At 30.6% G+C, this 12,949-nt stretch overlaps 1 protein-coding gene across 1 annotated transcript in view; it reads right to left on the bottom strand.

Annotated features, from left to right (window-relative positions):
- Positions 1 to 11,587: 11,587 nt before the first annotated feature.
- The window catches only part of LOC123014320 (inhibitory POU protein), a 48,669-nt gene continuing 47,307 nt past the window's right edge, over positions 11,588 to 12,949 (bottom strand). The window contains 1 exon segment of the mRNA XM_044413377.1: positions 11,588 to 12,949. This exon segment is cut by the window's right edge and continues 129 nt beyond it. Within this exon segment, the coding sequence (XP_044269312.1) occupies positions 12,467 to 12,949 (483 nt within the window). The 3' untranslated portion in view covers positions 11,588 to 12,466.

The following is a 12,949-nucleotide window of genomic DNA, read 5'->3' as shown; positions in this document are numbered from 1 at the left end:
CCTTTTATATGGACAAATTATATACAAATATGAACTGCTGATTAGAACGGCGGCTTTTGAAGGGGTCACGGAGCAATTCTGGTGCCGTGTAATGTCAAAAATGGGTCATTTGCATAATGGATAATGAATTCGGTGCCAAAGCTGGCGGATAATTTTCAAAACCGGGTAAAACCTGATTTGTAATTGTTTAAATTGAAATACCATAAAGCCTAATGATTATAATAAGAAGCAAATCAATAATATACAGGCTGTTCCGGCTAAATCTCACTTTAGAAGTATTGGGAGTTCTAACAATAACAATACTCGTAATATATAACTAAAATTTTGTTTATCGTTATAATTGGTTAGGTCCTGCTTAATGAAAATATTTTCAAAATGTCGGCACTTTCGGTTACACCAGAAGTGGGTATCAACTTCGTTTTTTAAAGAGAAAGTTTTTTTTATTGCGTTTTCGAATTACTCACGTGATTTTTTTATTAACCTTTTTTATGCCTAAGTTTAACCGTTTCCGAAATATTTAGACTTTTTTGAAATTATTTAAATTTAAAAGTAAATGATAACTCTACCATTTTTTATTATTTTAAAAATTGGAATCGTATGTATCGAGCGATCAAGATAATTTGTAATCAAGTCATCTAAAAATGTATGTCTATTTTTGAACTAACTGCACATGAAACGTCAAAGAAAATTATAAGTTGAAAGGTAAAACGGCAAAATGGGCTGGAATTAGTCGCCGACGTACTCGCATAACAATAGGACCGTTCTTTTATGAAAGTAAATCATAAATTTAGTTATTAAAATAATCAGCTTTTTGACAATGCCATTTTGCCTTTTGACTTGTCATTTTATTTGACGTTTCACAGACATACGTTTTCGGATCCAAGGATGACTCGATTACAAATTATCTTAATCTCTCGATATTTTCTGTGGTGTTCATAATTGAAAATAGTACATTACAAACGAGGTGGTAAATATGGCATTACCCCGAGTGCTTATGTATACCTATGATCGAAAGGCGCCAGCCTCGAGATCGGATGGATAAAGCATAAAAGGTAATGCCATTACCACCGAGCTTTGTAGGATATTTTAATCACAATCACATTATTTTTAGTCAAAAATTTGAATAAAATAAAATTCTAACACAGTTAAGGTTCAAACGTGGTAGGTCATCTAATTTGCGTTTGATTTTTGACATTTTAGAAATGTCAAAAAAATGGAAATAAGGTGTGAATCCGGGGGCGTCGTTTGGGGGGGCAAGGTGGGGCGCTCCACCCCTAGAAGTTAGCCTAAGACATTTTTTCGGAATAAGTTTTATTCCGTTAGCGGAAAACTGTTTTTTTTTGCTAATTTTGTTGTTGAAAGCAACCATTGTGATATGTCATTTTAGTTGTCAAATGTGTTTTATTTTTATCAGTAGTTATAAAATGTCACATTATATTATCACTAGTGCTAAAAAGTGTGAAAACAAGTAACACTATTTACATAGCAACGCCACGACCTAGTATGATTTTGGAAAATTATTGAAATCACTGATTTTAAATTCAAATGATTGATGCCTATGCTTTTCACAACCAAATTGGAAAAAATCTTGTATAAAACACAATTCACAATGGCTGTTTTTTGCACACGTCTAGTAAAAAACACGCTTATTTTGCAACTTGTTGCATAAATAGCTAACATTTTTTTAGCAACATCTTGTAACTTTTTTATCATAGACGATTTTGGTTGAGAAAAACGAAATTTAACTCTGTTATTTCTTTAATTTTTTATTTCTATTGATTATTGTTTTTTTGAATGTATTTTGAAAGAGTTTTTATTTTATGTTTTGATTTCCAAGAGTTACATTTTTCTTAGTATTTATTAGTTCATGTTATTTACTGATTTGTGTTATTTCATGCTTAACTTTTATAATTTTTATGTTTTTTATATATTTTTTTAATTTTTACACTTTTATACTCCAATTTATGGTTTTAGAGATTCCTGTCTTATATAATTTCCGTTAGAAAAAATATGGTTTTATGTCCCTATTTTGTATAACATGTTTTTGTGTTTGTAATAAAATATGTATTTTTAAACTGCAATGATGTTGCCCTGAAAAAAATTGTAACGACGCCCATGTGTGAATCTGATATTAAAATTGTTGAAATGGAACAGTGCGCTTCTCCAGAAGTAAGAAAAACTGCTACAGAAGCAATTGAATACTAAGTTAGCAAAATATTATGCGTAACTTGACAATTTTAAAGATAAAATTTCCGGTATTTGTATAACTTTAACGGTGGCAAACCTTTATATTACCGCCCAAGGGATAAAATGATATTGCTGCTCTTGAGATATAATGATGTGTTTCCCAACCTTTAAATGGATAGTAATCGGAATATTACATTACTGATTGTGAATAAAATAATTAACAAACTCCCAAAATTTAAGGTTACTTTTGGGAAACTTCCAAATACTCATAACTTATTTTTTTCAAATGAATGGTCTCATTTTTTTCCCACTAAATGAAAGAGAGTTTAATTCTGCATCGATCTGTATCAACATGTGGATTTTAGAAAATTATTAGAAAAGCAAACTAATGTCACAACTGCTTAACACGCCTATACTACTCTACCTATATTATAATCTTGGTCAGTAGTATATCAGCAAGCCTGCTTTCGCGATTAAACTAAAGCTTTAATTTATTTTTTTTTGTAATCCCATAAGTGCTCTATAGGACTCAAGCGTATGTACAATACTACAACAACCACCTTTTTTTAACTTTTTGTAATACACATAACATAATAACGATAAACATAATATGTGTCTAACCACAAATACTTAGAATCGTTTTTAAAACAAAATTAATTTGGCTAATTAGAGGTGTCCGTAAAGACCAACTCATATACCGAGTGGGGCATCCGTTACGCCCAAAAAGAAAATCTCCACTTCTAATTAAATAAAATTGTTGAATTTTTTCACACTTACCTGGACATTAGTAAGGTACATTTTCTAATTTTTTGGTAATTTTTCATTCACAAACAAAGCCAAAAAAAATTAAAAGTAATTTTCTCCCAAAAAATTTAATTCTAATTTTTATACTGACCTACGCAGATTCACTTCCTACAATTGTTTACAAAATTAGACAAAAAAATACCAATTAGATTTTGAATTAAACGTAATTTTCAATCTTAACTTTGGAAATCATTTTTAGTTATGACCTGCTACTTGTGCTATCGTAAATTTAAGTGACAATGGGGAACTGCAATCGGGGTAAGATTCCAAGGTTTACAAAAAGACCCTTTAAAGCGGTCGGCTACCAGTAAATGATTCTTTTGTTGGCAAATTATTCCATTTTGTCATAAATCACGGGTCTGGTTTGTGTTTAAATAAAAAAAAAACGATTATTTGGCTAACCAAGTCAAAATTTGAAATTGTGATATCAAAGTTTGATGCGCTGACAGGTACAGATTCATTTAGTGTAAAAATTTTATAGGTAAATTAACAGAAAGTATTTATAAAACACACAAAACTGTTACGGACTTATTTATTATCCAAAAAAATTAGAAAAATTTTCAAATTATACCATATCAATAATTAGTTAGGTATATGAAATATCGCAGGGCCGNAAGTGGTTATTTTTTCAAAAAAATTGAGGATTTGGTTAGTGTGGTGTAATTATTTAGTAGACGTACATTGGCGAGCAATGCATTTTGGTAGTCATCAATGTCAATGCCTAACATCAGGGCCGTAACCAGGATTTTATTTCGGGGGGGGTTTCTTGTTGGTGCATGAAAATGAAATGAAAGAAGGCGGATTAAAAATCAAAAATCTCTAAGTACACGTTTTTATTTTAAATTAAAATAAGAGATCCTAATTAAACATAAAAAAATTCAAATGAACTCACAAAAGTAACAAAAAATAAAATATATTTTTAATACTTTTTATTGTTACAAATTTAAACAGGAGATAGAATATTCATTTTTAAAACAAAAATTTTCTATGAACATATATCGAAAAATGCTACGCAAGGGGTGCGTTTTTTAATAGGTTTTTTTCAATATTTCCGAAATYATTTTAGAAAAAAAWTTCAAAATCTGGTACAGATGATAACTGTTATACACCTAAACAAGTACAAAAATAAAATGTAAAAATTTTTAATTAGGGGCTTCCTAAACTAGATGGGATTAGGGTAAAAATTTATTCTATTTTGCCTATGGTTTCTTGCCACTTTCAACAACAAAATTTCATAGTTTTTCATAAAAAAAGGTCTTTTGTGTTTTTCAGATACAATTTACGGATTTTTAGTAAAAATCGGTTTAAAATTTATGTTACAGACCATAAACAGCATAAAAATTAAAAATTAAATTTGTTTTACCGTTTAGGACGCCCCTGATTAAAAATTTTGTTATTTGGCATTTGTTTAAGTGTACATATAAGGGTACCAAATTTTGTAATTTTATCTATTTTGAAATATTAGGAAAACCCTTTAAAAAACGTATCTTTTTTAGGAGATGTTGCTCCCTTTCACAGCATTTTTCGAAACACTTTTGTCTTAAAACTAAATATTCTACCAAGTATTTAAATTTGTACCTAACAATAAAAATGAAATACTGTATAATTAACACATGAAAAATTAATTCAAAATTTAAAATTAACTCACTAAAATAACAAAAAAAACTAAATTTTTAACACTTATAACACTATATAACAAAGTGCTCAGCATTTCGGGGGGGGTTTGAACCCCCTAATCCCCCCCCTTGGGTACGGCCCTGAAATATCGCCAGTTTTTTGAATTTGAAGACGCGATTTATCAAGTGCGCGTAACCGATGCCCCACCCGGTATAATATATATTATAATATATATAATAAAATATATATAATTCCTAATCACAAACCGTCCTCAGTAAAATTAATATAAATAATATGTTTTAATTTTTTATTTTTTAGGTTTACGTATTGGGCTTAGTGTCTTTATATTAAACTTATCTATTTTTTAATTTATTTTTAAATAGATGAATAATTAAAAAATTGAAGTTTTGAAATGAACTAACAATTTTCTTCTCTGAACAAACCCAATAAAACGATCATGTTGTGGGTTACACCCTGCGGTGCGGCCCGGCTCAGTTTTAAATCATGCTCCAGGTAGTTCCGAAATTGTTCAAAAGTGTATTAAAAGTTGTCTACTTTCAATTTATTTTTTGCTTTATCAAAGAATCAAGAACAGTTATCAAATTCGCATTATAACAGGGATCTGTATTTTTCAATTACCTATACCTTTTTTTTATTCAATACTATATACCGTTATCAAAAAATCTTAATAATTGAGATTTTCACATTTTATTCATTAAAAAAATATCTATTAATTTATTTAAAGCGGGAATATTATCCTGGTCTCTATTTACCTTTAAAGAAACACTACAAACATCAAGAAACTCTTCAAGTCTAAATTTGCGGCTAAAAACAATGAAATAAATGTACATGTAATAGGTATACGTCAGCTTTCAGGGGGTCTGGAGCCTTAAGGTCATCTCAAGGTATCAATCCTGAAACTATAATTGAGCCTGTAGCATCATTACACTTTCGTTCTCTAGTCTGTAGATTCTCATACGCTTATCATTAGAAAATTGATCAAACTCAGACTTTTTGCTGAACAAAATTTTAGCCCAATTAATGTCTTGTCAATATAAGTGTTTGCAAGCAACCTCTAAACGTCTTATACGTAGCTCTGCGGTTAAAAGAGGACCAATTCCGACTACTAACGGTAGCAGATTATGTTCTACTTACATACATATTTTTTTCTAATTGTATTCTAACTTTGAGTATGGTACGTATAATATCCGCGAAAATTTTTAAGTTAAACTAGAAGTTATTGCAAATCTTTGACCTCTTATTGACACTTGTTTTTCTAAAACAATAACAGTTAATTTTTACACTGCTCAACGTTAATAATCATATGTAATTGATAGAAATATTATAATGAATAAACAGGAAATGACATTGCCATATTTGTTCTTCACTAATAATCATTTGTTAGTTTTGATTTTAAGCTTCAAAAATATGAATAAAAAGAATGAATGAAAAGAAATAGTTACCTACCAAAAATCATAACATATAATTAACGATTTCGAATTATGCGACAATTTTGGCGTGGAGTGTATCAAAAGTGGCTAAAAATTCGGCGCTGGTTGATAGAACGAGTCTCGGAGACCCCATGTGACAGCTTGACGGGCAGAACGAAGCAGAACATTGCATGGCAGGCCATAGTCGAAGCTGCATTTATTATGCATTTGCGGGTCCGGGACTCAATCACGGTTAAGTCCGTTGACGGATGCCCCCGATAGACTGTGAGCTTGTAGCCGCAAGCCAAAAATAGACGATAACCTTTGTACCACATTTCGACACAGTGGACGTTCTATACAAAAATTATTACATTTTTCGCATTTCAGAAACACTATTTTCAATGATGAGATATTATTATTGTACCTTCTTATAAACTATATAACTACTGAATCAATGGGTTTTAACTATTTTGTAATCAAAGTTTTTTTTATAAAATTGACTTTTTATAAAACATGCAATTTTTTGATGCTTTGTGGAAACGTTAAAAAAACTAAAACATATTGTCCTATTTAAGTTTAGTTATTCAAGGTTTTTTGACAGAAACCTGAAAAAATTGTTGTGATCTAAAAAACATTTAATAAAGCTTTTGGAAGTACGAAAATCGTCATGTGAATAGGATGTTAAGAAAATTTTTGATTTTAGTGTATTGAATTTTCTAAATTTGATTTCTACTGATTTTTCTCCGGAGCAATTAACCAAAAATTGTATTTTTCGTGTTTATAGTAGGAGAGATTATGAGATGTTATTCCTTTACTTTCTTGTAAACTCCATTTCTACTTCTGCTTGAATATTATTTTAGTTTTTAAATGGGTTGTAAAAATTATTTGTGTATTTCTTTTAAAGTTGCATAAGAGTTACACTAGACCCACTGGAGTAAACTGTTAATTGTGAACTGTTATGGTAATAATAACCTAATCTATAAAACAGTTTTGCACAAATTTGGTCTAAATCTGCGATTTCGAAAAAAAATAATATACAGTATGGAACCAAGCGTTTTTTTAAATTACTTGCCCCTAGAAAATAATAATTAACTTAAATTAAAGTAATGTAAGTAAAAAATGTGATCTTATTTTGAGAACGATATTTTGTTTTTTATATCAAAATTGCAATTTATTTAAAAAAAAAATATAAAAATGAAATATAAAGTATTATCTGTTTTTTTAATAAACAATTGTCAGTGTCAAAATCGGGTATAAAACTAGTTCACATCGCTTTAAAAGGGAAAATTGAGAAACTATAACATTACGTACCCGGATTTGGGGTGAGCAATACACCTAGTTTATAAATTTCTTTAATTAAAGCCATACAACGAAAATTCTTTATAAGTTTGACTCTGACAATTGTTAATTAAATGGAAGAGACTATAGATAGTGGTAATCCTTAACATTCTTAAGAGAAATGGTTTTATAGTGGGTTGCCATTCAAAAAAAATATTTTTTTATGTTTCTGGCGTCTTATCTTACTTAAAAAAAATCTGGGGCGCGAGTTCTGACACACCCTGTATATGTTTTTTTTTAAATTTATTCGGTAAAGGTACAAAAACTTTGGCAATAAAAGCCACAAATAACGTTAAACATAGTTACAATTCAGGATACAGCTTTTTTGTTTTCTATTCTAGTAGCTTGCAGCCAAAAAAAATATTTAAAACTATTTTTCCAAGAGAAATAAATGGGGTGAAGGTGCAAGATGTAAACCACCATAATTTTGAAATTCTTTTTTAACATTTTTTACACATTTCTGGTATCTTATCTTACTTGGCATTACATTCACTGTTATTAAGAAATCATTATTTTTGGTGTTTTAGATTTCGAAAGTTTTTAGAGCTTTGGGATTTAAAGTTTTTTGGTCGTTTTTAATATTTTTGAAAGAATTTTAAAAAAGTCGTTTTTGTCAACTTAAATATATAGATTTATATTTCCTAGATTCATATAACTCTTAAAAGTAGAAGAATTGTTATTTGGTTCGATTTGAAGAACTTTTTAAAGAATTAAAACACAATAACGATAATCTGATTGCCTCAGATAATTTTACGTAGGTAATAAGAAATGGTAGGTTTTGGTGAGTTTCCGTGGACCTGATTACCAAAATATCTATTAAGTTCAATTTCGGATTTCGTCCTGGAAAAGTAAAAAAAAAACAAAAAACTTGCAATACACTTATTGCAAAAATTTGATTGATTCTAGCAAAGTTTTATTTAATTTTTTTATTTTTTACCAAGTTCTTTAAATTTTGAACTAAATTACAAAACTGAGAATAAATTCTTGAACTTAATTTTTGCAAAAAAAATTTTTTTTAAATAAAATAACTTTTGCTTTTTTATATTTGATATCTTTATGGCGTCACAAATTATTTTGTTTTTTTTTTCATTTATTTACTGTTTTCTCTTATTAAACTCTAGAGTTGTTTCCTAAAATTTTATAAAAAATACAGTTTGATTTATTACAAAAAAATTACAAAACTGAGAATAAATTCTTGAATTTAAACCCAATTTTTTTTGCATATTTTAAGAAGCAGAAATAGATACAATTTTTTACCGAATGTGCAAATTTGTATTAGAAACATTGTTTAGGTGCAGCGGATTATTAATAGTTATTACTAGTTTATTTTTGTTCCAATTGACGTAAAATATTGATTTGGTAATTAATGAGTAAATAATTAAAATTTGCTCGAATATAGTGATGCCGATTGCAAACGATTAGTAAGCAACTATCGAGAAAGTTAAATAGGCAGTTGTGTGTATAAAGTAGTTAGTTGGACATAAAGATGCCTATAATAAATTCATAAATCATTTGTTTCTCGAAAGCTCGGTGCAGCAGTCGCGTACAAATAATTACATATCATGTTTGTCTTTTCATTAGAATTTATTCGTCCATTGCGTTATGCAAATGGAGTCGTAATAACACATATTAGGCCACGCTAATTACCTATCGGGATCTTTATTTAAGTTTTTCGTAGGAATGAAACCGAATTTTCCGCTTCTAATTATTAACTTCTAAACGCAGCTGTCAAAAGTACAAGTGTTTATTTCACATAAGCACTTGACGAAATAATTACGGTGGATTTTCCGGCTTAATGTGGTTAGCATTTTCGTGCGTAAGACTGGCTGTCATATCGGGGGTTGATATATGGCGTGTTTGCCTAAAGGGGGGGACACCTGCGCTTCCGGACAGGAAGTAGTGCCCGGAAACTCGAGCACTCCAGTTTACCGGAGGAAGCAGCCTAATATCACAAGAGACTTATGGCAAATATATCGATCTGATTCTTTAACATACGGATTAGTGCCGCGATGAATATTTTAATACAAAACTAAACAGACAATCGATCCATGACAGAAAAAATTATTTCTCAGTCAAGGCTTGTTAATTATTAATAGGGACGACGTTTGTAAGAAATGATGAACTTTATACAAGTAAAATTAGGAATACGAGGGGCGGATTTGGGGAGAAAGGACTCAGAGGGGCACGCACGCACCTGACTCAACTCACGAGCATATTAGAGCACTCAATATGTCAAGTGCATACACGATTTTCGTTTCTATTGATAAAAATTTAGATTTATTTTGTAAGAAACGAAAATTTGGTCTAATTTTTAGTACAATGGAATTCGCATAAAATTGATGTCGGTGGTTTAATTAAATTTAATAATCAATTATTCCAGCAATTTGAAACAAACTTTACGCTCTCATAAACATTAAACAAATTGTTTGTAAGTTGTAGACTCACTGTAATTAAACATAAATTTATAAATTGAAAACATATTTGGTCTTTTCATTACAATTTTCAAGTTATTTAAAAAATCATTTAGTTTTCTTCAAATTTTCTACTAGTTTACACGTACGAGTAAATTCAGTTTAATGGTTATTTGTATTACAAATGGTTATTTATACTTCCGCAGGTAGAAAAGACACTTTCCTTCCATATAATTTTTCCTGCGATCTGGCAAGAAAAACTTCAAAAATAACAAAATTTCTTCATATACCACTTTTGCCATTAAATCTAGCAGCATGTTTTTTTCTTTCTATGGGGAAGGTAAAATTTTTACCTCTTTGAGAGGTTATACATATCTTTGAAAACACAGTTGATCTGACGTTTTTGGATCATTCTGTATAATTTGAAATAAACATTGAACTTTGAATTACTTACAAATTTTTGCGAAAAATATTTTTTTTTAATAAAATAACTTTTGCTTTTTTATACAGGGTGTTTACAGTCTTGGAGTTGAAATTTGACGTAGTAATAGAAGAGTCCAGAAATACTGTATCCGAGAAAAAAACTCACACAATTGTTATTATGAAGAATGTTATTTAACTCCAAAATATTGAGGGTCACTGGATTTATTTCCTTGTTCAGATAAAATTGTATTGTTGCAACAAATAAAAAATCGTATCCATGACAATGAAAGAGAAAAGTCACTTCATAGTTTTGACACTGTCATCATTTGATTTGCTTTTGCTTTAGTTTTTATCAAAATTCGAAGATATTCTGTTTAATCTCTTTCAGCGAATGGTTCCCAATAGGTTTGATTCATTTTTCTTAATTTTTCTCCAAAATGAACATGTATGGCAAAATATTAAAATAATAAATTGGTTGTCGTGATTATGATTTACGGTGAAACACAAGGTAATGTTACTAATGGCTATTGTTGCAGACGAAGCAGCAGTTCTCAAACAAATAGTGTAAAATGAATAATTTCCTTTAACAACGTGAATTTTTCTTTTATATAGCGTATTAGTTTTCTTTTACCGTGAATATCATATTATTTACATTTCAACCCCAAGACCGTAAACACCCTGTATTTGATATCTTTATGGCGTCACAAATTATTTGTTTTTTTTTAAATTTATTTACTGTTTTTTCTTATTAACTCTAGAGCTGTTTCCTAAAATTTTGCAAAAAATACTGGGTGATTTATTTATAATATGCCACATTTCTAAAATGAATTGAAAAAAGAAACTTTTTGAAATTTTAATTAAAAAATCAGTGAATGGGATTGAAATCAAAAGGTTACAATTTTTATGTAGTTAATAGGTCACGACCACAAACAAGGATAAAAATGATATGCATATGTTTGTTATTTATGTGACAGGTTTTTCAAATGATTTTTTTATTAATGTGGGCTGGGGTGATTAATAATTATTTTGCTGGAACCTTTTCACCTATGAATGATCGGGTGATTCAGGTGAAGTAAAATTTTGGCTTTTTTCTCGAAATTTATTTATTAACAAATTGGTTTCTGATGTTCATAGTTTATTAATACCCACCTTTCAGTATTGTATTAGTTGGGAGTAATAAAATCTCCATAAAGACGTAATAGTATTTTTATTATATAATTACATGAATAATAAAAGTACTGTCGTTAAAAATGTGTTTTTTCTCACTCTTGAGGGAAGAAATGAAAATTTCTGCCAATAGCTGATAAAAATGAAACAAATGTTAGTGTAACACCAAGATTTATTGACTGTACTGTTATTACATGACTCAACTATAGAAAGTTTTTTACAATAGGACCAATAAAAAAGTACAACTTCGACCATTTTTCAGACCTATATTTATACAATCGAATAAAATAAATGATATAGGAAGCGGTTTTTCACAGTATCATTTAAAACTCGTTCAGTTGTTTCGAAACCTTTGAATTTTACTTTTTATACTATTATGTATATATATTTTAAAAAGTTTCTAACACTCTTTGGAATGGACTATATTTACAAAAATGGTTTTTTATTTATTTACAAAAATCTAAGCAGTCATATTAATGTATAAACTATTCGTTGTAAATAATAATAATTTCGGTTATTGCTCGTATCAAAAGCAAGACTTGTTGAATAATTTATACACAAATGCGACTAAAAGTAAATGAGTTTTCATTGATATGTAGGTAATTTGTTGTAAATCGTGATATGTTTTTTACCCTGTAATAAGGATCTGAAGAGTGAGCCGATGTCTATATATTATTGCTTATATTGGAACAAAGTCTCTTAATGTAACAAAAATATTTACAACAATATTGCCCTAAATATGTATATATTGCACTTTAATAAATAATCCGAACAAATTAATATCACTCGAGACCAAAATACTGATTAAATTTCATTTTTAATACTGTTTGTGCTATTATGGTCCATTGAACTATACAGCGAGCTGACTAGAGTTATTTACAGTTACAGTTAGTCTGTCTCTACGACCTAGGAATAGTGACGTGAATTAACTTTGTATAAAAATTGTACTATGAAGTATGTTACAAGGGTGGTAAACCGAACAACGAGCCTCTCCGTCGCCGGTTTTAGCCCAAATAGGTACCAAGTGTCGTCTACTATGTACAGTGCTTTGAGCCACTAATTCACCGGAAACCCGAAATTAACATCCGGTCAGTGTTGCGCCGCGAATTTCATTCGTTTCTGCTTCTGCCTCTGATTGCAAAACCAAACTCGCACCACATTCTTCTTCAAATCCAACTTCTCAGCGATTGCTGCGATTTTCTCGCCCGAAGGTCGCGGCTGCACCGCAAAGTACGCCTCCAGACTGCGCTTCTCGGGGGCGGCGATCGACGTCCGCTTGCGCTTCTTCTCACCGGCGGGGAGAACGCTGGGGGCGTCGGGGTCCCGTCGCTTGTTCTTAGCCTGGGCCTCGGCCTCCTCGAGCCAGGCCTGGAGGATGGGCTTGAGGGCGATCATGTTGTTGTGGGAGAGGGTGAGGGACTCGAACCGGCAGATGGTGGACTGCGAGAGCGCCCCGACACCGGGGAGTTTCAAGTTGGCGAGGGCTTTGCCGACGTCGGCTTGAGTAACGCCGAGTTTGATACGACGCTGCTTGAACCGCTCGGCGAAGGCCTCCAACTCGCGCGGGTCGGT

Source organism: Tribolium madens, unplaced genomic scaffold (genome assembly GCF_015345945.1).
Source record: "Tribolium madens isolate multiple individuals breed KSU strain unplaced genomic scaffold, Tmad_KSU_1.1 Scaffold_97;HRSCAF=244;Tcas5.2_LG3a, whole genome shotgun sequence".
In the NCBI taxonomy this organism is placed as follows: domain Eukaryota; kingdom Metazoa; phylum Arthropoda; class Insecta; order Coleoptera; family Tenebrionidae; genus Tribolium; species Tribolium madens.
The sequence above is the reverse complement of the archived record's forward strand: the minus strand, read 5'-3'. Positions and strand labels throughout refer to the sequence as shown.